Below are 27,509 nucleotides of genomic sequence, written 5' to 3'. Positions count from 1 at the left end.
ATTATGAAGGTTCCCATAGACCTGCTGTGGGGAGTCTCGTTGCTGAGGCAGAATCCCCAAACAGGCCTGATGATGGTAGACCTGGAATATTCAGTAGTGAGGGCTTACAGATGTTAGTTTTCTAGAAGAGCGAGGTTCATTGTCAGATAATTCCAAGAGACAGTTACTTTCCCAGGCAAAACAAAAGAAAACAAAACAAAAAACAACAAAGCCCTCCTCCCAGCTTTTTCATATTCATCACAATGAATTAAAATGTCCAAACAGATCTTGCCAGCATGTGATTTCATCACTCGTTCTGAAAAGATGGTCTGTTGATCCAGTGATGTCATCGCTGAGCTTCTGTTTATCAGCCAGATGGCAAATGTTGAAACCCACTTTTGGGAGCTGATACTCCAGGCTTTAAAAGAGCGTTTCTCACGTCGGCCCAGCTCCCTGCTTCTTCAGTGGTAATAGATGCTGAAGGCGTGGAGGATGTAGAGCAGGGAGGTGATGAAGGCAAAGAACTGGAAGACCCGGGGAGTTATTTCCTCAGGGATGCTGGTGATCGCTCCCCGCTCCCAACCCACACAGGCCCTTCGCTGCTGGGAGGCCCTCGTTCTGACCCTGCTTCGTCCCCTCTCTGCCCAAGCCCTGCCTGGCTTAAGGGCGGCAACCACTGGCCAGCCCCTCCATCCTCCTCGAGACGCTCCATCCCCGTGTTCCACTGTGACTTTGCAGCGTCCCTATCACCTGCAGACGTGTGCTCCTCTACCTGGCCATAAAGTGGGTCCATCTCCATCCCTGCCCTGGACCCTCTCCCCCTTTTCTCTCTCTCTCTGTGTCTCTCTCTCTTGCTGTCTGGTTCTGGGCACTCTCCCCCCACTCACCTTCAGCCACTGTCTGTGCTCTGATGACAAGTTTCACTCACTGGTCCAGAACTCAACTCTGCGCACCCACCTCTCGGCTCCTCAGTGCCTCAGAGGCCCCACGAACTCTCTATGGTCCAGACTGAACTCCTGAGACTTCCTCACTAGCTCAGTCGGCCCCAGGACCCTCATCTCATCCAGCTACCCAAGCCACAAACCTGTGACCCCTCCCTTCCCAGGGGTCCCTCCCCAACCCACCACGTCCAAAGCCATCCCCAGAGTCGCCCAACTGCGCTGCCTGATGATGTCCTGGCCCAGCAGACGACTCCAGCCTCACTTCAATCCTCTGTCCAATCACACTCTGTTCCATTCATTCATTCATCCAACAAATATCTTGTAAGCACCTGCTGTGCTTCAAGAGCAACTGTGGCTATAATGCTGAACAAAAATTCAAAAATTCCTATCCTCCTAGAGCTTACCTTTTAGTGGCAGAAGCAGAAAATAAGCAAGATAAACCAGTAGAGTAGTATGGAAGGTGGGGCTAAGCGCGCAGGAGAAAATAAAGCAGGAAGGGGACAGTGAGGGGAACGGCCTCACCCAGAAGGAGAAACGAGCAGGAGGAGACGGAGCTGCGGTGCTTGTCCTGGGGCCAAGGCCAAGGCCAAGGCCAAAGCGGGTCCAGGGGCAGCAAGGAGACTGACGTGGCTGGAGCAGGAGGGCAAGGGCGAGCAGCCGGGCTGGGGGGGCAGAGTGGTGCTGGGCCAGGAACGGGAGGGAGCAGACCGGCCGGAAAGGCAGCCAAAGCCCCCTGAGGCCTCCCTAGTGGGTCACCTCGCTTGCCCGGCATCCTTCTTCCAATGGGGTCAGCACCCTGCGCCACACCCCTTCCTCCTGCTGCATGATCCCTGTGGGAGTGCCCGACTGACACAGGACCTTCCCGGTCACAGCGGCAGGTGGGGGAGGACTGGGACCCAGCCTGGGTATTAGACCTTCCTGGGAAGGTGTCAGGAAGGTTAGGCGGCGCCAGAGGTGAAATTCCCCAGCTGTGAGCCACATGCCACGTGAGGGCGCCATCCCACCAAGAGAGGAAGGAGGCTGCCTCGCGGGGACTGGAAAGGCCGGGCCCTGCTGGCTTAGAGTCTCCGGTCCCAGTGGACCTAAAGGCCAGGGGTCCTGCGTGTCCCATGACTCGCCTGGACCACCTTGCCTCGGATTCCATCAGCCAATATGTTACCCTGTGCATGTCTGTCATTGAAATAAAAGGACACGGGAACTTGAGCCATGCTGAGGAATTCCGGCTCCATTCCAGCAGCAATGGGAGTCACTGAAGAGTTTTCAATAAGAGATGTGTATTTTGGAAAATTTACGTTTTGGAAAAACATATTCTGAGGGCAGCGTAGTGGGTGTAAGAGGGAGCAAGAAAACCCGAGACGAGAGATGACACCTGAACTTGGACTTGGTACCCTGTGAGCTTGGGCACACCTGATTGCGTGCGCATACGTGCACACACACACACACACACACACACACACACACACCCCTCCTCCTATCCTGCAAGGCTCCTTCAGCCTGAGGGCTCAGGAACATCTGTTCTGCAGGAGACAGAATTAAGCCTCGTGCATTTCCCTCCATGGTGGCAGCTGTCATGTTCTTGCCCAGCACTCACCGAGGCTGCAGTGTTTATGTAGTAGTTTTTCAGGTCCGTCTTCTCAGACATGATCGTGGCATGTACTTGTAAGACGGCGGCACTCATGTACAGGATGCCAGTGGTCCCGTGGTACAGGCTGTCCTGGAAAGATGGAGCAGAGGCCATGGCCACAGTCATGCGGACATGCGAGCAGGTAACACTTTCCTCTTTGACTACGTAGCTGGGAAGAGGGGGCAAAAGAGACTAGCCTGCTCCCGAAACTCCTGCTTTTTTCTTTTGCAGTGTTTCTAATGAAATTTCTATGTGGTGAACAATAGTGGATTAATATATGGCAATAATAATACCAATATGAACCAACATTTATTGAGTGCTTCTTCCCAGCCAAGCTCTAAGCTAAGCCTTTTCCCCATTTATCTCATTTAACCTTGTCAACTATGAGGTCGGTACTATTTATCGTTAGTGCCATTCTGAGGAAAGAGAAGTTCAACGTTAAAGTCAGTGACTAAAAGCTGAGCCAGGATTTGAGCCCAGGCCACATTAACACCAAGCCTGTGCTCCTAACCATTAGTGCTATGAAGACCTGCTGTGTGCTGGGTGCTGTCCTAACGGTATACACGTGTATCATCTCATCTTCACAGTTAATTTCATAAGGCTGCTACTATTAACATCTCCACTTTACAGATGAGAAAACTGAGGCTTAGCTGACACATGGCAGAGTCAGGCTAATCTGACTCTAGATTTCAATTTTTGAACCTCTATGCTAAACTCTCAGCAGAGTTCTTCAATACCACAAGGATGTCATAGTTATCAATTCTGGGAGGAATGTCATAATGGGCAAATCGGCATTTTGCAGCCCCTAAAGAATATTCATCAGTAAATGAAAGAAAGCATTAGAGAAAAAGTTGATGGGGTAAGGTTGTCACAGTGAGAGAGGGACCAACAGTCACTATGTGTGATGTGACTTGAAGCCACTTATGAAGCGTTCTTGCCAGAAAGGTTTAACCCATCTTCAGTTTAACCTTTAGATGCGAACTTCCAGCTTACAGAAAATTCAGGGACTAGACCAGCAAGTCAAATCACACCAGGAAGAAGCAAACAAACCCAAAATGTGGGACCTTCTACAGGACAGCTGACCACCCAGTTTCTTCAGCAAGTCCCCGTCAGGGAGAATCATTCTAGATTAAAGGCACCCAATAACCATCACTACCAAGTGCAAGTGGGCGTGGTGAGGACCCCGATTCAAACAGGCCAACTGCAAAAAGATGTTTCAGTTACAATGGGGGAAACCTGAATGTGACCTGCGTCTTTGATGATACCGGGGAATTATTGTTAACTTTATGTTAAGTGTGATAATGTAAGAAAGTGTGTGTATTTTTTGGAGGTATACTGACATGTCTGGAATGGAATGACATGATGTTTGGGGTTTGCTTTAAAATTCTTAAGGGGGAAAAATAAAGGCTAGGTGAAGCAAGTGTGATAAAATCTTGAAAATTCTGGAATCTGGGTTATGGTTACATGAGGGTCCATAATATAATCCTCCCTACTTTTTGTATATGTTTTGACTTGTTCAATATAGAAGAATTTTCAGTGGTCATCAAGATGACGTGATGAAAAAAATTTAGCGACATAATATTAAACGAAAGACTCTACATCCAAGATTATTGGTTCAGTGCGATTTATACATTTTGCATAAAATTTGCCAGGAATATGGAAGATTGAATTGTGATAGGTGATTGTGGTAGGATCTTGAGATTGGGGTGATTCTTTTTCGACTAGCCTTTCCTTCAATGCTGCTCCAATGATTTTACCATAAATTAAATCTAGAGGGAAAACGCTTCCAGATGCGCTTGCTGCAGGAGTAGCTGGGCCATGGATATTCCCTAATGAGGGAGGCAATAGGGGGGAATACAGTGAAGGATGGACTCTGGCAGAGGAAAGCTTTCATTCCGACCTAATAGTAAACACATTCAAACAAAAAGTCGGGGTTCCCTAGGGCAGGGGTCCCCAACCCCTGTTAGGAACCGGGCCTCACAGCAGGAGGTGAGGGGCAGGGGGGAGTGAGCAAAGATTCATCTGCCACTCCCCATTGCTCCCCATCACTCCCCATCTCTCCCATTACCGCCTGAACCATTGCTCGTATCACCGCCTGAAGCACCCGCCCACCCCCACCCCGGTCCATGGAAAAATTGTCTTCCACAAAACCGGTCCCTGGCGCCAAAAATGTTGGGGACCGCTGCCCTAGGGGCCCAGGCCAGGGAAGGTCTCTGGTTCTCCTTCCCGCCCAGGAGGCCTGCTGTCCTCACCACACCCAGGACGTTGGCCTGGGAGGAGCCAAGTGTCGCTCTCACTTGTTCTTACCAGGATTTTCCAGGACTCGAATCTTTTGTAAAATCCGAACCCATAAGACAAGAGGAGCATCAGGGAGATGAGGAACGAGGTGAGCGAGACGTACATCACCCATCCTTGTAGCAGTGGGTTTGCTACCTGGGTGGCAGCCACCAGGATCCAGACCCAGCACCCAAATATCTGTAAGAGAAAACCACAGAAGAAGGGGCTTTATTGGCTGGTCTGGGGCACGTTTCCCTTTGCGGGTCACCCCTCTCCTCCTCTGGCTCTGGTTAAACGCTCTTCAGGTGGAGTTAGGTGGGATTCAAGAGGGAAATGGGGAAGGAAGGCTGGCCCCTGAGCCAGAGTAAATTTTGTTAGGAAATTCACGTGGTTAACACAGAGGTTTCCAATGGAAAGACTTGGCTAAATTCGGCCTGTGGATGTGTCTTCTTGGCCCAAACAGTGTTGGTATATAGAGTTTTTGAAACATTTCTGCATACGTTGCCAACATTTAAAAAGGGATATTTCACACGAAAAATTCAGATTTCAGACATTTTTTTGAGAAATCCATAGTTCTGGCCACAGTGAACCCATTTCCCCAGCCAGAGTAGCCTGAAACCAGTTGTGACTGGCTCTTTAAAAAGGACCTGGAGTTCTCAGTGGACCACATCCCCAACCTTCCCAATCCCTATGCCATTGTGTGGCACATTCCCGGTTGCTCACTTTCACTGTGGAATAGTATTCTCCTTCTGGCTCCCTTCATCCACTGACAGTGCCTGCCTAGCCCTGTGGATATTTGGTTTGGAGCCTCCTGGGTATAGTATCTGACACCCTGGAGTCAGTTACCAGTTGGGCAATACAGTTCCATTTAAATCACCTCTCAACTCTGTCTAGCCACTTATTATCCCTTTGGCGGAAAAGCCAAAACTTATTCCTGTTGCCTCGGGCTCTGCACTTGTTTGCTTTGGGGCTGGGCTTGCAGCCATGTTGGTGAGCCCAGGGAGAAACTAAATGTCCACCAGACAGCACATTCAGTTAGAGGCCTGGAGGACAAGTGTTTACAGGCACATGAGCACCAAGGATTTTTGTTCTTGGTTTGTCTCCTCTCCTTCCCGGCCCTCCTTAGAATGTCCTGGCGAGTCTCCTGGGTTCCCCCTGTCTTCACTCCTGTTACATCTGTGCTTTTAAGCACCACATGGGCTGGTGATCCCAGGAACCCAGTGCAGGTCATTTCTCTCTCTGCAGCCTTCAGCCCTGCATGCCCGCTTGATGTCTCTACTTGGACATCTCTCTGCACTTGTATGACCCCTGAGAGCAAGTGCCTCATTACAATTTGCACCCTAGGCACCCCACTTGCCTCACCCCACTCCTGGCCCTGCCTCTCAAGCTTTTCAAGTCTAACAGGTACAAAACCTGAACTCATTGCCACTCCCCAATTCCTTCAAAACCCGCATCAGCACCTCCTGAGAATGATCCTTCTGAGGAAGAGAGTTATGGGATTGGGAACGAGTGTACAGTGGCCTCCAAAGATAATGATAATGTTCTATTTCTTTCACTTCATAGTAGGTACATGGGAGTATATCTTTTATTAAGTAATACGATAATTCTGAAAAAGAAGAATTTGTTGGACTATGAGACCACTGGAGATTCAGAGTGATGGGAAACGGGGAGCCAAGGATGTCTCTTGGGTTTGTGGTTTGGAGGATTCACACTACTAGATTAAAAAAATTTTTTCTCTGAAGTTACAGCACTCAAAATAGTTGTCAGTGCAGGTGACTCACATTTCTGCCCATCTCAGGAGAAAGCTCATCCCCTTCCCTAGTTCTATTGCCTTTTCACACAAATTTTATTTTAATTTTTTTTTAACTTAAAATTTTTTTTTTTATTTTATTTTTTGGCTGTGTTGGGTCTTTGCTGCTCACGGGCTTTCTCTAGTTGTGGCGAGTGGGGGCTACTCTTCGTTGCAGTGCACGGGCTTCTCTTTGCCGTGGCTTCTCTTGTTGCGGAGCATGAGCTCTAGGCGTGTGGGTTTCAGTAGTTGTGGCACACAGGCTCAGTAGTTGTGGCGTGTGGGCTTAGTTGCTCCACGGCATGTGGGATCTTCCTGGACCAGGGATAGAACCTGTGTCCCCTGCGTTGGCAGGTGGATTCTTAACCACTGCACCACCAGGGAAGTCCCTCAGATAAATTTTAGAATCAGGTTATCAATATCTACAATATATATCTGCTGGGATTTTGATTGTGTTAAATCTATAGAACAATTTGGGGAGACTTGACATCTTTACTATGACGAGTCTTCCAATCCATGAACATGGTATGCCTCTCCAATGATTAAGATGTTCTTTGACTTCTTTTATCAATGTTTTGTAGTTTTTAGCATACAGATACTGTACACATTTTCTTATAGATACGCATAAGTATTTTATTTTGGGGGAGCTATTGTAAATAGTATAATTTTTTTAAATTTCCATTTCCCAGTTGTTCCTTGCTAGCAGATAGAAATATGATTGACTTTTTGTTTGTCAATATTGTATCCTGCAACTTGCTAAACTCACGTATTACTTTAAGGAGGGTTTTGGTTTTTGAGGGGGGGGATGTTATTTGGTAGGTTCCTTGGGATTTTCTATGTGTCTCATTAGATTTTAATCTTTATGATTACTAATAAGATTGAGTCTATTTTCATATGTTTCATGTATTTCTTCTTCTGTGCAATTTTTTATTGTTGTTTTTTAATTGGTTACATATTTCTTACAGGTGTGTCTTTTTTTTATTGATTCATAGGAATTCTTCCTAATAGTGTGGATCTTATTAACTGTTATAAATATGGCAGATATATTCTGCCAGCATATGTCTCTCACATTTTTTTCTGTTTTGTTATACTTGTTCATTTGTTTTATTTTTTAGATTCCACATATAAGTGAAATCATACAGTATTTGTCTTTCTCTGCTTTATTTCACTAAGGATAATACCCTCCAGGTCCACCCATGTTGTCACAAATGACAATATTTTATTCCTTTTTAATGGCTGAGTAATATTCTGTTGTGTGTATATACCACATCTTCTTTATCCATTCATCTGTTGATGGACACTCAGGTTGCTTCCATATCTTGGCTGTTATAAATAGCACTGCTACGAACACTGAGGTGCATATATCTTCTTGATTAGTGTTTTTGCTTTCCTTGGATAAACACCCAGGAGTGGAATTGCTGGATCATATGGTAGTTCTATTTTTAATTCTTTGAAGAACCTCCGTATTGTTTTCCATAGTGGCTGCACCAATTTATGTCTCACATTTTATGATGTCTTTTGGTGAACTGAGTTCTTGATTTTAACGTAATTGAATATGTTAATCTTTTCTTTTATAGACTGTGCTTTTTCGGTCAAGTTTAAGATCTCCTTAAGAAATGAAGATTTTCTTGCATCTCAGATATTCTTCTGGGATCACTTTCTTTCTTCCTGCAATACAACTGTTAGTAGTTTCTTTAGGAAAGGTCATTTGGCAGCAGTCAGTTTGTCGGAAAACTGTCCTTATTTCCCCCCTGACAATTATTTCCTTTGAAGGTATTTTCTGTGTTCTACATCTTTCCATAGTATTCCATTTTGCTCCAGCTTCATTGCCGCTGTGGAATCTGTCTTAGGTATCTGGCTGCTTTTAGAGTCTTCCCGCTGTCTCTGGTGTTCTGCAGTTTGTGCGATAGTGGTACAGGGGTGTTGAGGTGTTGTGTATCTTTTCATTAATTTTGCTTGGTATTTATTTTATATTCAATATCTGATGATTCCATTGTCTTTGTCTCGGTAGCCTGATTCTGTAGTTTGTGGCTTCTGTTAACTTTCATTCCTGTTCACTTTTTCCCTCCTATGTTTATTGAAGTTTGATTGTGATCACGACTGTGGGTGTAGCTCAGTTCTGAATGATGCTCTTGGAGACTTCCTGGATAAACAACTCCACTTACTTCTGTCCAGCTCGGCTGAAAGATATGCAGCTTTCGGGTCCTGCTTTTCTGGGACTAGAGTTCTCATCTTACAAATAAACAATAAGGTTCCCACTGCCGTTGTCCTGGAGAGGAAAAGTACGTTTGAATTTATGGAGAATTCTCAGGTTCTTCTGAAGAGAAAGGCACCAGGAGGAGAAGCCAGAATAGACCAGAGAGTTGACAACAAGGCAGAGCTTCCTAGGCTCTTGTACGGCTGGGCAACACCCCCAGAAGCCTGGACGCCTCTGAAAGCACCAGCTCTGGGAGCACATCTCCCCAGACCTCAACAAACAATCTCCAAGTGAATTTTGGAAGTCCTAGGCTGGGCCTGGGACTGCCAGTGAGTGAGCCAGGGCTGCCCTGTCCTGAGGAGGGAGTGTTGCAGGATGACAGCCGCTGTCCCCAGGTTCTTGCCTGTTGATCCCAGTGACGGGGGCACTGATGCTGCAGGGAGGTGCCAGGGCTTGGCTTGTGGGTACCTGCCAAGCACCTTCCCCACCAAGCCATGGGAAGTGCATAAAGATGCTGGCCCACCGCCAGTACCCGAACAATGCTGGCTATTAGTGGGAATGGCATTCGGGAGTTAGTGACTGCACCAGAACCTGTAAAATTTTAGACTCACTTGAGACCTCCGAGGGCAGAGAATGGTCTGTGCCATTCACCATTGTATTCCTAGTTCCCAGCCCAGGGCCTGGAACAAAGTAGGTGGGAAGGGTGTCAGAGAGCATTCTTTCAACTGACTCAGTGATAAGCCCACCACCGCCTCACATTCACTAGGGGCTTTACAGTTTATAAAATGCATTTCACTCAGACGGCCTCATTTCTGTACAGCAATTCTAACTCCCTTGGGCTTTCTAAGACCAGAGAGCTGCCACTTGATACCTGCCGCCACTTACTGCCAGCTCACCTGTGCCAGGTCCAGGGGAGCGGGCGAGTGTGCCTCAGCCCCACCCGGCCTGTCAGTGCTGGCAAAGGGGTCCCCGCCCAGCTCCTGCCATCAGAGGCCACACTGGGCAGACACTGCTGCATGCACGCAGTCTATATGTCCCCACTTCATTCTCACCACGGTCTGTGAGGTGCTGCTGACCTGGAGGGGACTGAGGTCTGAGGCCACGCAGGGCACAGGGTAGGGTACCTGTGCGTCTCGCCTCACAACCAGATTTCACACCCCAAAGGTAGGACCTCTGAGCATTTGGGAATCTACTCAAATTGCACGGGAATCTTCTTGGCGTAAAGTTTGCATAATCCATAATCAACATTACACAGAGGAATGTTATTTACTTTTTATTTCCACACCCTCTACCTTCTGAACAGTTGAAAGGACCAGGGCCAAGGACAAACTCCAGGTGAACTGAGACCCAGTGGAGTTTGTTATCCTGTTTCTGCCTCAAGCAGCCTAGGTTGGATTCATTACAGGGAAGGCAATTTCGAGTATTTGTCTTGACTTTTTTTTTTAAACTTATATTTAGCTTTCCAAATTTTCTTTGGCAACCTAAACTGCTGTCTCCTTTTAATCCTCATTTTGTATTTCTCAAGAGCAGGAGATATTTTTAGATGTCTGGGGCTGGCCTTCAACTTGGAAGAATATTTTATTAGAGGCAGACATTTTGAGCAAGTGTATTTCAAATACAATTTTGGCAATTTCTTAAGTCTGTTCCTTAAGAACAATCACGGATTACTCCTCTATGCATTTTCTAAAGGCTGAACCGAAACTGGAAAGGATCACTTAAGGGAGGACAGAGCTTAACAATAAGTTTATTAATTACTCATTCTTCTCTAGAACATGGAGAATAGCTCCCTCACGTTTAGAGAGCTGGTTAAAGAACTAGAGGATGAGAACTGGGGTGACAGCACCCAGATGGGAGCGATGGCTGATTCCAGGTCTAAGGTGGGAAGTTGGGCCTGATACCTCATCACAGCAGATAGCAAAGGCTTCTGGGGTTAGGTCAGAAGGATTCAGAAGGCTCCTGCTGGCCAAAGATGGGACAATTTGACCTCTAAATAAATATAATAACTACTATGGGATTGGACTGTATCAACCAAGTCGCAAGTCATGAGTTGAAAATGATACTCTTTAAAAAGCCCTACTTTGGTCACTTTTGGAAGATGCTTATTATTTTGGAAGGCAGCTATGTTCACCACTAATCCGCCAATAATTATTATTTTGAAAAATGCTTAATAAAGGAAAAGAATTAAGCCAAAAATATGGCATAAGGGTAAGGAGCGTCTAAAATACATGGATTCCTGAGTCTTAACCCTCAGAGCAGCACCCTGAGTCTTGCTACTCCTAGAACCATCCGGGGACTTTGAGGAAGCCCCAAGGTCTGGATCCTGCCCCAGAGATTCTGATGGAACTGGTGAGGGAGGCTGCGTTGTTAAAAGATCCCCAGGTCATGCAGCCAGGACTGAGAACCCCCAAAGCCCCTCTCTTTGCTTCCAGGCTCATCCACTTCAGTTCATGAGACAAGAAGCATCGATGTTCCCGGGTTCAAATCCTACCTCTGCCTATTGGGCAGGTTATTTAACTCATCTATGTGTCCATGTCCTGGTCCATCAAACAGAGGAGGTGGGGATGGCTTCCCTCTCCTGGTTTCTGTGAAAATTAGACGAGTTTCTCTGGAACAGGGTGAGTGTTGAGTAACCATTTTTGGCCATGTTGTTAGCTATAAGGAGATTGGAGGGAATCTTCCCTGAGAAAGACCCAGAAGAGGGAAACTCCAAGGCCAGCCTTCCTGAGGGATGGGAAGTTCACTTCTGGAAGAGCTGGAAGACTAATCAGCGGGGTGAGTGAGAACATTCAGTGGGCACAGACCCCTTTAAGGAGTTGATGAAAGTTTTGGTCACCTAGAAAAATGTACCGATGTATGTGCACGATTTTTGTCTACAAATCTTGGGACTCACAGACCCTCAAAGTCCACCTGCAGCCCCCAGGTTGAAGTCAATTGCCATTGCCATTGCCAGGTTAAATAACGGTGCCGTCAGCCAATCTACTATTTTGACAATATTGATCAAGACATTAAATGCACATATTGTTCGACCCAGTAATTTCACTTTTTGGAATTTGTCCTATAAATAATGCACGTGCAAAAAATGATGAATGTATAAGGTTGTTTATTAAATCCTTGCTGCAGAAATAGAGACACAGATGTAGAGAACAAACGTATGGACACCAAGGGGGGGAAAGTGATGTCGGGGGTGGTGGTGGTGGGATGAATTGGGAGATTGGGATTGGCATGTATACACTAATATGTGTAAAATAGATAACTAATAAGAACCTGCTGTATAAATAAATAAATAAAATAAAATTTAAAAATTCAACCCCCCCCCCCAAAAAGCCTTGCTGGTTACAGAAAGATAAAGAAACATCCCAAATGTTCATTCAGAGGGGGCTAGTGAAAGCAATTATGTCTGCACAATGGAACACTCAGCAGCCTTCAAAAAGAATGAAAACTCTGTATACCAAAATGAAACAAACTCTAAGAATTGTACAAGGCAGAGACCAGCGTGCCCAGTGTGCTATGATTTATATAGAAAAAGAAGAAAATGTATGTGTGTGTGCTTGTGTATATGTGCATTTGTTTGTAGATGCACAGAATGTTTCTGGAATGAGACTCAATAAACCAATCAGTGCCCTGGCCTCCTGGGAGGAAAATTTCTTGGCTCAGGGACAGGGTTGGGAAGGTTTAAACTAATCCAAATCACCAACATATACACTGAAAAAGAAAGAAGAAAGACGCTGTGCTGGATGATGGATGCTCGTTTCAAAAGTCAAAAGATTTTGTAGCAACATGGATGGACCTAGAGATTGTCATACTGAGTGAAGTAAGTCAGAGAAAGACAAATATCATATGATACCGCTTATATGTGGAATCTAAAAGAATGGTACAAATGAACTTAGTTACAAAACAGAAATAGAGTCAAAGATGCAGAAAACAAACGTATGGTTACCAGGGGTGAAAGGGAGGAGAGCGATAAACTGGGAGATTGGGAGTGACATACACACACTATTATATATAAAATAGATAACTAATAAGGACCTACCGTATAGCACAGGGAACTCTACTCAATACTCTGTAATGACCTATATGGGAAAAGAATCTAAAAAAATTTTTTAAAAAGAGTGGATATAGGTATATGTATAACTGATTCACTTTGCTGTACACCTGAAACTAACAATATTGTAAATCAACTATACTCCAATAAAAATTAAAAAAAAAAAGATTTTGAATGGGAGAGACAAAAAGAGAATTGCCTTTCCTTTGATCTGTCCACCTGGACAGAGCAGCAGAGAGCTGAGGGGCCTCCGAAGGGCCCATGCAGGGGCTGGGCTGCCACAGGGCAGTGAACTTCACACCCTGAGAACTTCTGAAGACAGTGCTGTCCTAGCGATGACCCCATGTGAAGGGGGGAGGAGGAGCCAGAAGACACCTGGCTCAGGTCTGCACCTGGGCTCCTGGCTGCACCTAGGAGGTGTGGTCCAGGTGGGGCGGACCAGGTGCTGAGAACCAGGAGGAGATGCTGGCGATACTACAGGTGATACTACAGGTGATACTACAGGTGATACTACAGGTGGCAGGTTTTTCTGCATAGCTGGGCGGCATTTCAGCCTGGCTGGTCCAGTCACCACCAACACTGCATTCCTTTTCTTACCACTTGCCTTAATCTTCATGAAGCGTTCATGGCCCCTCCTTCCCTTTCCTGGTACTCGGGTGAACGCAGACTGTACCACGAAGCCTCAGAAACTGCAGGCTGGGAGGAAAAAGCCTGACTCAAGACGGGGAGGCCCAGGAGGTCAGCAGTGCCAAGTGAACTGGGGGCTCCCACCCCTTCTGATGGCCCGGGAGGAACGGGCTCCGCGAAGGACAAGTTCTGGCCTTGTCCACGGTGGGAACCAGAACTCCCTGAGGGCTCCCTCTGATGCTGAGATGTCTCGAGACGAAGACAACGATTGTCCCTCACATTCAGGTATCCATGGCCCACGTCGTGTAAGTCCAGGGTCTTTCGGCCATTGTTTATCCCCCTCCCCTTTAAAAAAACTGTAGTAAAATACACTGAACAAAATTTACCATTTAAACCAATTTTAAGTGTACAGTTCAGTGGTATTAAGTGCATTCATGTCATGTAAACATCTCCACTGTCCATCCATCTCCAGAATACTTTTCATCTGGCAAAACTGACACCCTGCACCCATTCAACAATAACTTACTATTTCCCCCCTCCCCCAGCCCCTGGCAACCATCCTTCTTTTGTCCCTATAAATGTGACTACTCTAAGTACCTCATATGTGTGGAATCATAGAGTATTTGTTCTTTTGTGTCTGGCTTATTTCACTCAGCATATTGTCCTCAAGGTTCATCCATGTTGTCAGAATTTCCTTCCTTTTTTTTTTTTTTTTTAAAATTAATTAATTAATGTATTTATTTATTTACTTTTGGCTGTGTTGGGTCTTCATTTCTGTGTGAGGGCTTTCTCTAGTTGTGGCAAGCGGGGGCCATTCTTCATCGCGGCGCGCGGGCCTCTCACTATCGCGGCCTCTCCCATTGCGGAGCACAGGCTCCAGACGCGCAAGCTCAGTAGTTGTGGCTCACGGGCCCAGTTGCTCTGTGGCATGTGGGATCCTCCCAGGCCAGGGCTCAAACCCGTGTCCCCTGCATTGGCAGGCAGATTCCCAACCACTGCGCCACCAGGGAAGCCCTCCTTCCTTTTTAAGGCTGAATAATATTCCATTATACCATGTACCTATTTTGTTTATCCATTCATCCGTCGATGGACACGTGGGCTGCTTCCACCTTTTGGCTATTGTGAGCAATGTTGCTGTGAACATGAACGTACAACTACCTGTTCGATGCACCTCCTTTAAACGGGAAAAATAAGAGGAGATGCATCCAGGGGCTGCACTTTGGACCCCGTCGGGCAGCTCTGGTGCAAATGCCCGAGAGACACAGCTCCTTTGAACAGAGCACCCCCTGTTCGTGCCACTGTGGCCAGAGCACGCGTCCCTCGGGAGTTTGGTACCGTCCACTCAAAATGCCTTAACTCTGGGGCGATTTTAATGGCTTAAACGGCATGCCAGGAATTAGATCTGTTATTATTTTTCAACCCTAATATTTTAAATTGATTGTAAAAATAATGTTAGCAGCAAAGGAATTTTTTATTATGTTTCTTCCCAGGCCTAGCGCTGGTGTATACATATTCTTTATAAAGTTGTAAATCACAGTGAACATACATTTTGTATTCAACTTTCCATATTTTTCTATTTTGCTATGTGGCTCAATAATACAGTCGATTCTTGTCGTTCAAGGTAGTTATGTAAAGTTGCCCTCAGCACTGGAAAATTTAGTTGTGAATCGTGAAGCATTGCTCCTGGGAAACTACAGAGCTAGGTTCCTGCGAGCTTGTGGTCACAATATTTTCATCAGCTGATCAACACATAACTTTGTTTTATGTGTGTTTCTGTTTAAAGACACCTTATTTTAATATATACTGTTGATCCATTAACATTGAGCTCTCAGCCAACAGCTCTATAACTACAAGCTTATCTAACACGTATTTTCTACATAAGGCAAATCACTGCCTTGTCAAACTTAGGAACACTAGAAATAAGTTCAGCAGAGGACTTGGGGCTATTTTAAATAGCAAAATCACCAACAAAAAGCACAAAAATATGCATGACATGGCACTAAACAGACCTGGGAAAGGACCCTGTTTACAGTATGAGCTGTAAGAAGGCAGCTGTCAACCTCAGGTTTACCGTGTGTGTCTCTAATTTGTGACTTAAATGTTTTTCCACTCTGCACATGTCCTCGAATGACAGTGACAACACTGCAAGTATTGATTTGGGGGTTACACATAAATTTTAGTAAGTGACTTTGCAAATGCAGAATCCGTGAGTAATAAGGCCTGACTATACTTTCAATGCCACCATTACATTCCATCAAGTTGATAAAACTTCATTTACTCAATGAGGCCCCAGGGAAAGGAGGCTGGATGTTTCTAGCTTTTCCTGTTATAGATGATGCCACAGTAAATAACACTGCAGAGATAGTTGTCTTCTTCCAAATTCTTTCTATGGAGTAAATTGCCCAACTGGGCGTACTGGTGGGTGGCGTGGGGAGAGAGGGGATGTAGTGGGTGACTTTCCAACATGCGTTAGGTTCAACGCATCCCTTGGCTGGGACACATATGTGACTGCCCTGGCCAGTGAGATGCAAGCCTTCTGGGGACTCCTGGGAAGGGCTTCTTCCTGCCTCAGTGATGAGACAGTCCCACTCTTGCTCTGGCCGTGGCTGTGTCTGGTATTAGGCCTGGAGCTATGATGAGGAAGAGGACAGAGAGAAGGAAAGAGATGGATGGCACAACCAGCCCAGGCAGAGCCTGCCTAACTTCGGGCTTCCCGGGACATGAGATTGCCTACTTCCCTTCTGCTGGAGCCAGTCTGAGCCAGCGACAGCCCTTGTCATAGCCCTGCTGAGGACGTGGGATGCGAGTCTGCGCACATCACCCACACCCCGCACCCCCTCACTGGCTCCCCGTGACCCCCAGGCCACACTCGGCCACCACCCAGCAGGCCCCGCCTGTGCCAGTCTCCCTGAGGCCTCTGCAGTGACCCCAGCATAGGGCCTTCCAAATGTGGGCTGAGATCTGTTAGTGGGTGTTGAAATCCATCTAGTCACCACCAGCATTAAGAGGTTAAGTAGACCAGCAGCAACATGGATGGACCTAGAGCTGATCATACTAAGTGAAGTAAGTCAGACAGAGAAAGACAAATATCTTATGATATCACTTATATGTAGAATCTAAAAAATGATACAAATGAACTTACTACAAAACAGAAGCAGACTCACAGACATAGAAAGCAAACCTATGGTTACTAAAGGGGAAGGGGTAGGGAGGGATAAATTAGGAGTTTGGGATTAACAGATACAACCTACTATATGTAAAATAGATAAACAACAAGGAGCTACTGTCTAGCACAGGAAACTATATTCAATACTTGTAATGACCTATAATGGAAAAGAATCTGAAATAAAATATATACATATAACTGAATCACTTCGCTGTATACCCGAGACTAACACAACATTGTAAATCAACTATACTTCAATAAAAAGTAGCTTGTTTTGAAAAAAAAGTTAAGTAGACTAGAAGAAAAAATACAGTGCATTGTCCATAGAAAGGGAAATACTGTTTCCTGAATCTTTTGTTTCAGTTACACACACACACATACACACACACACACACACACACGAAGTTGCCATGAAAATACATTTCTTCAGTGCATCACGGTCAGCTGTGGAAATCCCAGCTCTAGCCTGCCTTCCTGCCTCTGGCCGAGGCCCTCTGTCCCTCTCCACAGTCCCTCCCTGCACTGTGCCAGCGGGCGGACACTCCCCCCGACGTCAGCTCAAAGCCCTGGCAGCTGCTACAGCCAGAGCCCCATCCTGGGTCCTGGGGGGCCACGCTGAGGCCTGTGTGGGAAGCATGAGCCACTGAGAGGGAGGGAGAGGGGACGGCGGGTTGTCAGACACGCGGGGGAGTCCTGGAACGTCCCCTATCTGCGGTGATGGGACTTAGCATAAAGGCACGGGCGGCTTCCACAGCTGGGGGGTTGGGGCCCAGCCTCTTCCAGGCCTCACGCCGCCCCTCCGTGGGGTCAGGGACCCCTCAGCAGTCCTCCCCTGGCTGCGGGCCTCCCTGCGGGCACCGCAGGGCCCCCAGTGCCCACGTGGGTCCTCTTTAGCACCCACGAGGCCACTCCCATCTCCACATCTGGGGCCCGCAGCCTGTGAGGATCTCTGGGCTGTCAGGTTACCTCCTCTGACCGGGGAGGAAACCGGTTCTGAGAGGTGGAGTGACTTCCCCGTGAAGGCGTGGCCGGCCCGGGCTGCCATCCCGGACCCCGAGGCCACCCAGGCCACTGGCATTGCGTGGAAGCGCTACGCTCCATAGTTCAACCCAGGACCCTTCCATGCACCAGCCGCTCCGTCCTGACTCCCCGAGTGAGAATTTTCTCTCTGTGGCTTTAAGGTGAGCAGGAAATTGCCGGCCCAGGCCCCTTGGCCTCCGCGTGAGGACCCCTGTCTTATCCGGTCCACTCCAGGAACAATGGTGCGGGCCAGAGTTCCCCACCCCCCCCAACCCCTGGTACCCGCAAGGGCTCTCAAGACTGGGCTGGCCGCGCGCCAGGAAATCAGCCCCTGCCCTGGGGCGTGAGCCTGGGAGGGGCAGGATGCCGCCGGGAGGGGCTGGTGAGTCAGCGGCCAGGCCTCCTCTGCCTTCCTCCCCGCCCCCCCCCAACCCCATCGGCTTCCTCCCCCAGGACCGCGCCTGCCCATTCAGACACCCACCCCCACTGGCCCCACTTCTCATGGACTCAACAGTCCAGATTTACGATGTAACATAAACTAAGATAATAATAAACCTTCTTATTCCTCCAAAGTCTAAAGGGCTTAAAAAAACAAACAAAAAAAACTAAGCATTTTAGGGGCAAATTTGTTTCCTTTTTAAAAAAAGTTTGTGCTCCTTAGAAAAGTTAGAAAGTACAGAAAAGATGTAAAGAAGCAGGATAAACACATCCCACTCCCCACCGTGATCCCCATTTCCCAGACCTCCCCCCTGGTCTCTCCCTCCTTGCCTCCCACTATGTTTATTAAACTTGGCTCCCTTCACATGTCCCCAGATGAGCCCTGGAATTGGGCTCGGGGGAGGGCTCCACCTTCTCCTTCCCTCAGGAACCGCAGACATCCTGTGACCCGTGGCCATGTTCCTGCCCTTCACCAGGCACCGAGGACCCACTCACTCTAGTTCCAGTTGACTCTTGCTCAGCTTGCACTTCCCCTGCTTGTCTAAGACCAGACCCTCGAGGGCAGGGACCAGACCAATTGTCACCTCCTCCAGGAAGCCTCTCCTGACTACTCCTCCCCAGTCCCTGAGCTCCTGGATGCAGGACTCTGGCCTGTGATCTTTGCGTCCCCGATGTGGGGCACGGAGCCTGGCATGAAGCAGGTGCGCAGCACGTGCTATTGATCCACTCAAGAGGCAGGTGGCAGCTTGCTGGACTCTCCCCTCCTGGCAGCGCAGTCTCATCTTCCTGGGCCTGATTCCCACACAGGTGGCAGCACCTGACGCCTTCTGGGCCAGCCACTGGCCCAGCCACGAACTGGCATTTCTGCCAGGAGCCGGGACCACATGGGGACAAACACCCATCTGTTTCATCCTCACGCATTTCCTACTCCATCACCTCCCGGGCCCTAGAAATTCTCTAGGTCAGGAGCATCTCCCCTGGGAGAGCAGCTGGGCTTCCCTGGAAAGCTTTTCCAGCCCCCTTCCTCCTCCCCGGGCACGTAGGAAGGACTGGGCAAGAACGTGCTGTCGGAGAGGACAGTGTTCAAATAAACACACACACTCCCACTCCGACCCAGCATCACGTGGGCAGAGAGAGGGGCCAGGTGTCAGGGGGTGGAAACGTAAGCAGTAAGCAGTAAGCAGTGCAGGCGCAGAGAAGCAAAGCGCAGAGAATCCCTCCAAGGGAAGGGGCTGGGGGGCGACGTCCTTGAAATAGGTCAGAGGACTCTGGAGCCCCAAACCCGTGATGTCTGGCCCCCCGTGGGTGGGGAGTCCACGGAGGCCCCACTCTGGGGCCTACCTGGTACCTTCTGGGTCCAACCTGAGGCTGGAGGTTGGGGGGAACTGTGGGACATGGGCACCGGCCTACTCTGCTACAACAGGGCTGGGCCGAGATGGGGAAGGTCTGACCAGGTGGCGACAGCTGAGGGGCAGCCTGGATGGCAGGTAGGGAAGGAAGCAGGGAAGGGCTGGGGAGAGGGGGGAGGGGTCAAGTCCAGGGAACCGGTGTGGGGCTCCTCCACCCACCCTACTCCGGCCTGCTTCTCTACTCCGCCACTTGCCCACCTGGACGACACTCTAGAAGCCTCTCCTGCCTCCCACGGGGAAAGTTCCGCAGGTGGAGAGCCCCTGGAAGGGCACTGGCAGGGGTGGAGGCTTCTTATCAGTGAGGCTTCTTATCTGGGGCTCCCTCGGCCCAGCGGGACTCAGCGTGCTGGGCCCCTCCCTGGTTCCCTCTGCCCGGGGCCCGGTTATTTCCTTCAGGGCACGTGCCGGTTAAGAGAAGTCCTCCTGGTGGGCTGACCTTCCAGCAGCAGCCTTGGTGGCCTGTCTTGTCTGAACTGAGAGAGGCCACCAGCTCAAGGAAGGTTGCTTATGGTTTGGCTGAACGGTCGGGGGACGAACAGGACCAGACGTCCAGACACAGGCAGAGGGGAGTGTGCAGATGTGGGGATGTGGGCTGTTAGTTAGTTAGTTCTGAGGGTCTCAGCTCAAGCCCATCCTGCCGTGGTCTGCTCTGCCATGCGGCTGAAACCCTGCAAGCCACGTTTCCCGGTTCCCTTTGAAGCTGGATTCTTGCTAGGTTCTGGCACTGGGAGGACTTGGAGGGGACTGGAAAAGGAGACTTTTCCAGGTCCTGTCACCGTCACGCCAGCAACAGTTGGCTCCAACCCCAAGGTCCCTGTGCCCCTCCTCTGGGGCAACCACTGCCTCACTGCAGCCCCACCGCACCCCCGCCAAGGCTGGGCTGCCTCTAGAGGCTGGAGGATGCATGGTGCTTGCTTTGTGTACTCATCACTCTCTGGTGCTTCAGCGTCTCCTCGCTGCTCCTTCAGCCTTTCAACTGCAGGAACAATTCCCTATGTCGAATGCCCTCTGTGGGCAGAACCCCCTGTGCTTTCTGTTCCCTCCTGCATTGAAATGCACCACTTATTGGTCTCCTTGGCTAGTCTCCATCTGCCCCCATTAAGCATCAAACTCCCTAAGATGGGGCCATGTCTGTCTTCTTCCTCACTGTATTCCTGTGGTAGGCACAGGGTAGGGGCTCAATACACATTTGTTGAGTGAATACATGGGATTTAAGTGGGGCCGACTTCTTTCCTTACAGCTTGGTTTTATATATTTGTTAACCTCTCAGACCTAGGAAGTCTTAGTCTGAACAAGCAAATATCTAATCCCTAATCCAAATTCTGTAAGAATGCCAAGCCCTCACCCTGAGGGACCTTGTCCTGACAACTTCTCTAGCTGCAGGAACCTTTGACAAGTGAGGCTGTGCACCCCTGCTTTTTACCCTGTTTCCTATCCTGGGATGCTCTTCAATGTTCATGCATCACTCCTTTAAGACAGGGTCCAGGATTTACCATATCCCTCTTATTATTACCTTTTTATTCTTGTATCCCCCAGAGAGCAAAGCATGGGGCTAGAGCAATAGTAGAATCTCAGTAAATATTTCTTGGTTTACAACTGGGATTTGCTCACAAGAGACCCATGCTTTCTAGTAAGAGGTCCAGACGACCACCAACAATAACATAGTATGAGCTCACATTTCTAGAACAGTTGTTACTGAAACCCCAGAGCGGTCTTAGGAGATCTTTGCTGCTGCTGCCCTATTGTTAAGGCTCAGAGTGGTTAAGTAACCTGCCCAGGGTCTCACAGCCATTAGGTGGCAGAGCCAGGCTTACCCTTCCCAACTGACTCTATTTTACTGAACCTGAACAGCACGGGGGGAGGCGGGGGGCTCCCAGGGTAAGGGCTGGGCCTGGGGCCGGGAAGCCAAAATGGGTCCAGGCAATGGGGGAGGCTGACATCCGACTCCTTTCCACACGGCCCCTCCCATTCTTCTCAGGATGCTTGCTCTTCCCAGCTCCACACTTTAATTTTCCTTCTCTTTGCCCTGTTCTCCCTCCCTGTCGCAGCTTTCCTGGGGCCTCCTTGGGCATCAATGCGTTGGGTCTCAGTGGTGCCCTGGCCATGGAGGCTGTTGGCCCCTGGTCCTGCAGGGGCTGGGCAAGGTCAGGGGCGAGGCCGGGGACCCGGTGTGGAATGAAGGGAAGGACAGACGCCACAAAGATGAAGTAAAGCTGGGGCAAATTGAGTTTACTTTTACTGCTCCCCAGAAGTATGGAGAATTGAAAAGAGAGCAGAGGGAAACAAGAGAAAGGATTTTTCCTTTTGGAAAACTCAACTTCTAAAGAAGTGTTATAACAAAGGGGAGGTACCCGCCCTAAGCCAGGCTCAAGATGAGCCCTAATTCCCTTTCTCAGCCCCACACAGTTGACTGACGGCTCTGGGGCTCAGTAAGCTCTCAAACAGGCTTTTACATATAAACAGAGTAGAAAAAGAAACAGGCTGAAATGAAGGGGAAGCTGGGGATCTGGATAAGATATAAAGGTGAGCTTCCCCAGCGGGAAGGTTCTGGAATGAGCTCCTAGGGTGGTCAGAGTATTTCCTTCTGACCACTGTGTGGGCAAATTAAAAAGCTGAAAGCATCAAACACCAGAGTGTCCAAATTGTCTCTCCTTTTAACTGGCTGACTCTCTAGAAACCTTCTTAGCTGTTTCTTTGTAATTAGTCAAGTATCTAATTAATAAGTTAACTAGTGAAAAGGCTGAAAGTTAAAAGACTTCCTTGGACTCTTATTTATAAAGCTGTCCCTCAGTTGTAGTCACCAGGGCCAGCTGTGTGTCCATCTTTCATCCTGTAAACAAGCTGATGAGCCAACTCACAGCAGGCAGGTAATAGTCACGTGATCCCTGCCCCAGGCCGGCCACCCACACGCTGTTTGCTCTGAAGAGCCAGGCAGTGGGGCTGTGAGCCACCTGGTCCGCAGCCCGCGGGGCACTGGTTCCAGCAGGCTCCCACACTCACTGAGGAAAGGAGGGAATAAACAATGCCTGTTCACTGAATGAAGGAGAAAGGAAATAAACGACATCTGTTCTCACCTTAAAATGCACTGATTCAAAGGCTCCTCACGCTTGGAGCTTACGTTTTGAAATTAATATTGTTTTCAGATGAGAAATCTGAATTCAACTGTAAACCAAACAAAATACAAACTTTAATGTTAAAATCTCCAAAGTCTTGTCCGTTGCCGGTGGGAATGTAAAATGGCCCAGCCACTCTGGAAAACAGTTTGTCTGTTTCTTAATAAAAATGAAGCAGACACTTTATTATACAACCCAGCAATCACACTCACTCTGGCATTTCCCCAGAGAAGTGAAAATTACATCCACCCAACAACCTATATGAGAAAAGAATCTAAAAAAGAATGAATAAATTATATGTATAACTGAATCACTTTGCTGTACACCTGAAACTAACACAACATTGTAAATCAACTATATTCCAGTAAAATTAAAATATTAAAAAAAAGAGAAAATTACATCCACCCAAAAGCCTGTATGTGAATGCTTATAGCAGCTTTATTTAGAATAGCTAAAAACTGCAAACAACAAAAATGCTTCTCACTGGGTCAATGGTTAAACAAACTATAGTAAATCCACACTGTGGAATACTACGCAGAAATGAAAAGGGAGTCACTACTGATATACACAGGACTGGGATGGACCTTGAGGGCATTTTGCCGAGTGGAAGAAGCTAATCTCTAAAGACCACGTACTGTACGATTCCATTTATTTCTACAACTTTCTTGAAATAAGAAAATTATAGGGATGGGGGGCTTCCCTGGTGGCGCAGTGGTTAAGAATCCGCCTGCCAGTGCAGGGGACACAGGTTCGAGCCCTGGCCCGGGAAGATCCCACATGCTGCGGAGCAACTAAGCCCGTGTGCCAGAACTACTGAGCCTGCGCTCTAGAGCTTGCGTGCCACAACTACTGAGCCCGCGTGCCATAACTACTGAAGCTGGCGCGCCTAGAGCCCATGCTCCGCAACACGAGAAGCCACCGCAATAAGAAGCCCGCGCACCACAACGAAGAATAGCCCCCGCTCACCGCAACCAGAGAAAGCCCGCGCACAGCAACAAAGACCCAATGCAGCCAAAAATAAAAATAAAAAATAAATAAATTTATAGAAAAAAAATTATAGGGATGGAATTAATAGTCTCCAGGGGTGAGAGAGAGAGTGAAAGAAGACAAGATGGGGTGACTATAAAACAGAAGCAGGAGGGAGATCTTCATGGTGATGGAACAGTTCTGTGTCTTGGTGGTAGGGGTTACGTAAATCTACACGTGTGAGAAAATGGCATGGAAGTAGAGACATAGCTTACGAAGGTCGGCTCCCTGGTGTCATGTTGTAAGAGAGAGTTACTACAAAAGGTGTGGCTACAGGGAGAGGCTGGGGGAAGGGTGTGGGAGGCCTCTCTGAACTATCTTTGCAACTGCCTATCAATCATAACTATGACAAAGGTTTGAAAATGTGCATTTTAGTGTTAAAAACTCTAAAATAAAGCCACTTAGGCAAAGAGCGTTAACAGCAGGCTGTGGGGAGCAGAGCTGGTAGGGAACACGCAGACCCCCTGGTGTCTGGGCCATCCTAGTCTGTCATCATCATTGATACAAAAGAGCTGGAGGCTGTTGGCAGCGGGGGCTGGCGTGAGGCCTCAGGGGAGCCCTTGTTGAATTCTGCTCTCCCTGTGCTTTTGGGCCCTCGTTTTATAAGAGGGCCCTCGCTGTCTTAGGAAACAGTGGCTGGAGGAAGGTGTGCCTGCAGTCACCCCCGATGTGCGCCCTGGCCGCCCCCATCATGGACCACATGTGAATCCAGGTTATAGATTTTGCTTTCTCTGCCCCTTTTTGCTGGCCTGAGCTCCCAATTTGAGAATACACTCTCTGGACTCATGGCCTTAGAAAAGCATACGCCTGTCCCTGATGCCTTAGGCCCCCCAGACTGAGAATCTGGGACCCCCCAAGGCCTGGGGCTCTGTGGTCAGCCCCGTGGGTGGCAGCAGGCAGCATATCCAGGCGGCCGGGGACAGAGGGGCTTCTGCTAGGCTGATCCTGCACTCTTCTCTCCAGCCCAGCACATCTCCTGCTCATGGGGATCATAATTCCCTGGCGGTTCAATGGTTAAGACTCCACGCTTCCACTTAAGGGGGCACAGGTTCGATCCCTGGTTGGGGAACTAAGATCCCGCAGGCCGCACGACGCGGTTAAAAAAAAAAAAAAGAATTAACCACCAACTGGACATTCTCCCATCCTCTCCTGTTTACCTTCCCCTCCGCACCCCAGATATGATGCACACTTGGTCCTATATTCCATGCTAGGAACGCTCATTTAAGGAGAAAGCAGGTGCAGAAGAGCATGTACCGAATAAACCCATGAAATATATACTCATATGTGTATAAATACGAATATATGCATATACATGGATTATAATTCTTTCTGTATTTTCTAAGTGTTCAGCAATGAACAAGGATTACTTATGAATTAAAACGAAAGTTGTAATGAGGAAACATCAGACAAGGCCAAATGGAAGGACTTTGTACAAAATAACTGATAAGTATTTTCAAAAGTCTCAAGACAAAGATGGAGGGAATCGGCCCAGATTAAAGCAGATGAAGGAGTTACGGCCACCAAATGACATGCAGAATTCTGAACTGGATCCTGGACCAGGAAAAGGACGTTTGTGGGGAATTCAGCACAATCTGAACAAGGTTCATTAGAACAGTGGATAGCATAGTATCAATGTTAATTCCCTGATTTTGGCAGTTGTACTATGTAAGATGTGGCCCTCAAGGGAAGATGAGTAGAGAGTATATGGGAACACTGATCTACTGTTACTAGCGTTGCTATAAATCTAAAATGATTTCAAAAGAAAAAGAAATGAACGATATGGAACCAGTGACATCATCCCACCCCCTGAGATACTCAAGGCCCCGGAGCCCAGCATAATCAAGCACTTTTCTTCCCCGCCGGGAATTCCGCTGCAGGAGCCCAGCGTCCTGGGGCTGCGGGCACCAGATGGCCCTTCTCGCGACTGCCGGGTACTTTCCTGACTCCTGAAGCCCCATCCCTCCAGGCTCCTGCCTGCCAGCCTCTCCTGGGGTCCAGGCCTTTCCCTCTCCTGCCCCCCAGCCTGGAAATCCAGCCTGTCCTTTGAGGTCCAACTGCAAAGTCGCCTCCCCAGTGACAGGCCCGGACCCCTCTCCGAGGTGACAAGGTCGGATGGCCTCTCCTTGCTGGTGTCACAGCGCAGGACCTTCGCCCCCTCAAGCACCGTCTGATTGTAGCGAGGAAGTGCTCGCGGGCCTCCGTCCAGCAGACAGGGAACCTGGGAGGGCATGGGTCCTGTCGCCAGTGGCTGGTGTGACTGACACAGAGCATGTGCTCCATAAAAAGGGGAGGAGTTGACCCCACCCTGGCCATTCTTGTGGCTGTTCCGAGGCGAGGGGCACACCTGGTCCAGAGAACTCACAGGAGCGCTGAGATGCCATCAGTCTGGCGGGACGCCCTGACTTGTACCCCCTTAGGGGCCAGGCCTGGCAGAAACCTGCTTCTTGGGTGGGGTTTCAGCTGGAGCCACCCAAACGCGGGGCCCACCCTGCCTGGCTTCCCTTTCTTTCTTTCTTTTTCTTTTTTTAAAGGCAGTGCCACACGGCATGCAGGATCTTAGTTCCCCGACCAGGGATCGAACCCGAGCCCCCTGCAGTGGAAGCACGGAGTCCTAACCACTGGACCACCAGGGAATTCCCAGGCTTAGCTTTCTTGTTGCCATCAATGGGCTCCCTTTAGCCAGTTTGCCTAAAGATCACTCAATCAGGCCAGCCTTCCAGGCAGATGACAGGGTGAGAGGATCGTCAGTTCCAACTGGAAGTTGGAACCACTTTCTGTCTTTTCCTCCCTGCCCAGGGGCGGCACTGGCAAACTCAGAGCTGGTAAGAAAATATCACCCACAAATTAGAAATTTCAGAAGGTGTTCGAAAACCAAAAGAAACTTCTCTGCCCTGAATTGTTCACCAGACTTGTGATCCGCGTCGGTGAAAAGGACACGGTGACAGCTGGCTCAGAGTGGACTCGAGTTCTGTTGAACACTCTGGACCCAGCAGGGATTGGGGCCCCGTTTCAGCTGCAGGGACCCGGAGAGGAAGGCAGTGACAGGTCGTTGAGAGCACCCAGGGCATCTCACACGACTGTTTTATGGCAGATGTTGTCATAAGCAACTTCCCACACAACTCCAAGTTCAACGTTAGCTGACGTGACAATTAATACTGGTAGAGCTGCTCTCAGAAGGAAAGACAGAGTGCCCCCGTTGTGAACTTTAGAAAAGCACAAACAACAAGTAGTTGGAGAAAAGAAACCACATAATAAAAGTCCGTTCCCAACATCTTCCTGAGGACCCAGGATACTTTAGCAGTTTGCCCACACCTCCGATCACCAGGTCGCCTGCCCAGTTACCCCGGTGGGTTTCATTTTGGGAGGAGGTGACCCACCCATACTGCAGAAGCCCAGAGGCGCTCAGGGAAGGGTTAGGGGACACCCAGCCTGGAGCCCCGTGGGGGAGACTGGAGGCCACGGCAGCTCTGGCCTTGGAGCCCCTTCCCCCGGGAGCTGCTTCCAGCTCCAGGCCGGCATCTCCCAGCCCCCGCTTTAGGCAGGTGGCCCCCACGGCCGCACTCACCAGCTCAGGCAAGAAGAAGGCGTAGGGGATGGTGAGCAACAGCGCGACCACCGAGGGCACTTCGGGCTGGGCGTAGATGGTGGGAGGTGGGTCGCGGGAAGCCATGCTCTCACCCACTGCCTGGCGCCCTGGCTCCACAGCCCGTGCCCGCAGCCCTTCAGATATCACCTCCTGCTCGACACACCCATCAGAGGACGTTGCCTGGAAGGAAAAAAAAAAAAACAAAAACAACCGTTCCAGCTCAGCAGGTCCTTCCACTGGCTCCAGCCAAGAGAATCCTCGGTGAAATGCGGTTT

The 27,509-nt window shown here is 48.8% G+C and overlaps 1 protein-coding gene across 1 annotated transcript; it reads right to left on the bottom strand.

The window, feature by feature from the left end:
* Positions 1–21: 21 nt before the first annotated feature.
* MALL (mal, T cell differentiation protein like) lies at positions 22–27,338 on the bottom strand. Its single transcript, XM_068564903.1, has 4 exons — positions 27,214–27,338; positions 4,852–5,019; positions 2,512–2,634; positions 22–503 (listed from the first exon to the last, which is right to left on the bottom strand). The coding sequence occupies exons 1-4, from the start codon at positions 27,316–27,318 to the stop codon at positions 441–443; spliced, it is 459 nt and encodes a 152-aa protein (XP_068421004.1). The 5' UTR covers positions 27,319–27,338; the 3' UTR covers positions 22–440.
* Positions 27,339–27,509: the final 171 nt, after the last annotated feature.

Source organism: Eschrichtius robustus, chromosome 15 (genome assembly GCF_028021215.1).
Source record: "Eschrichtius robustus isolate mEscRob2 chromosome 15, mEscRob2.pri, whole genome shotgun sequence".
Classification (NCBI taxonomy): Eukaryota; Metazoa; Chordata; class Mammalia; order Artiodactyla; family Eschrichtiidae; genus Eschrichtius; species Eschrichtius robustus.
The sequence above is the reverse complement of the archived record's forward strand: the minus strand, read 5'-3'. Positions and strand labels throughout refer to the sequence as shown.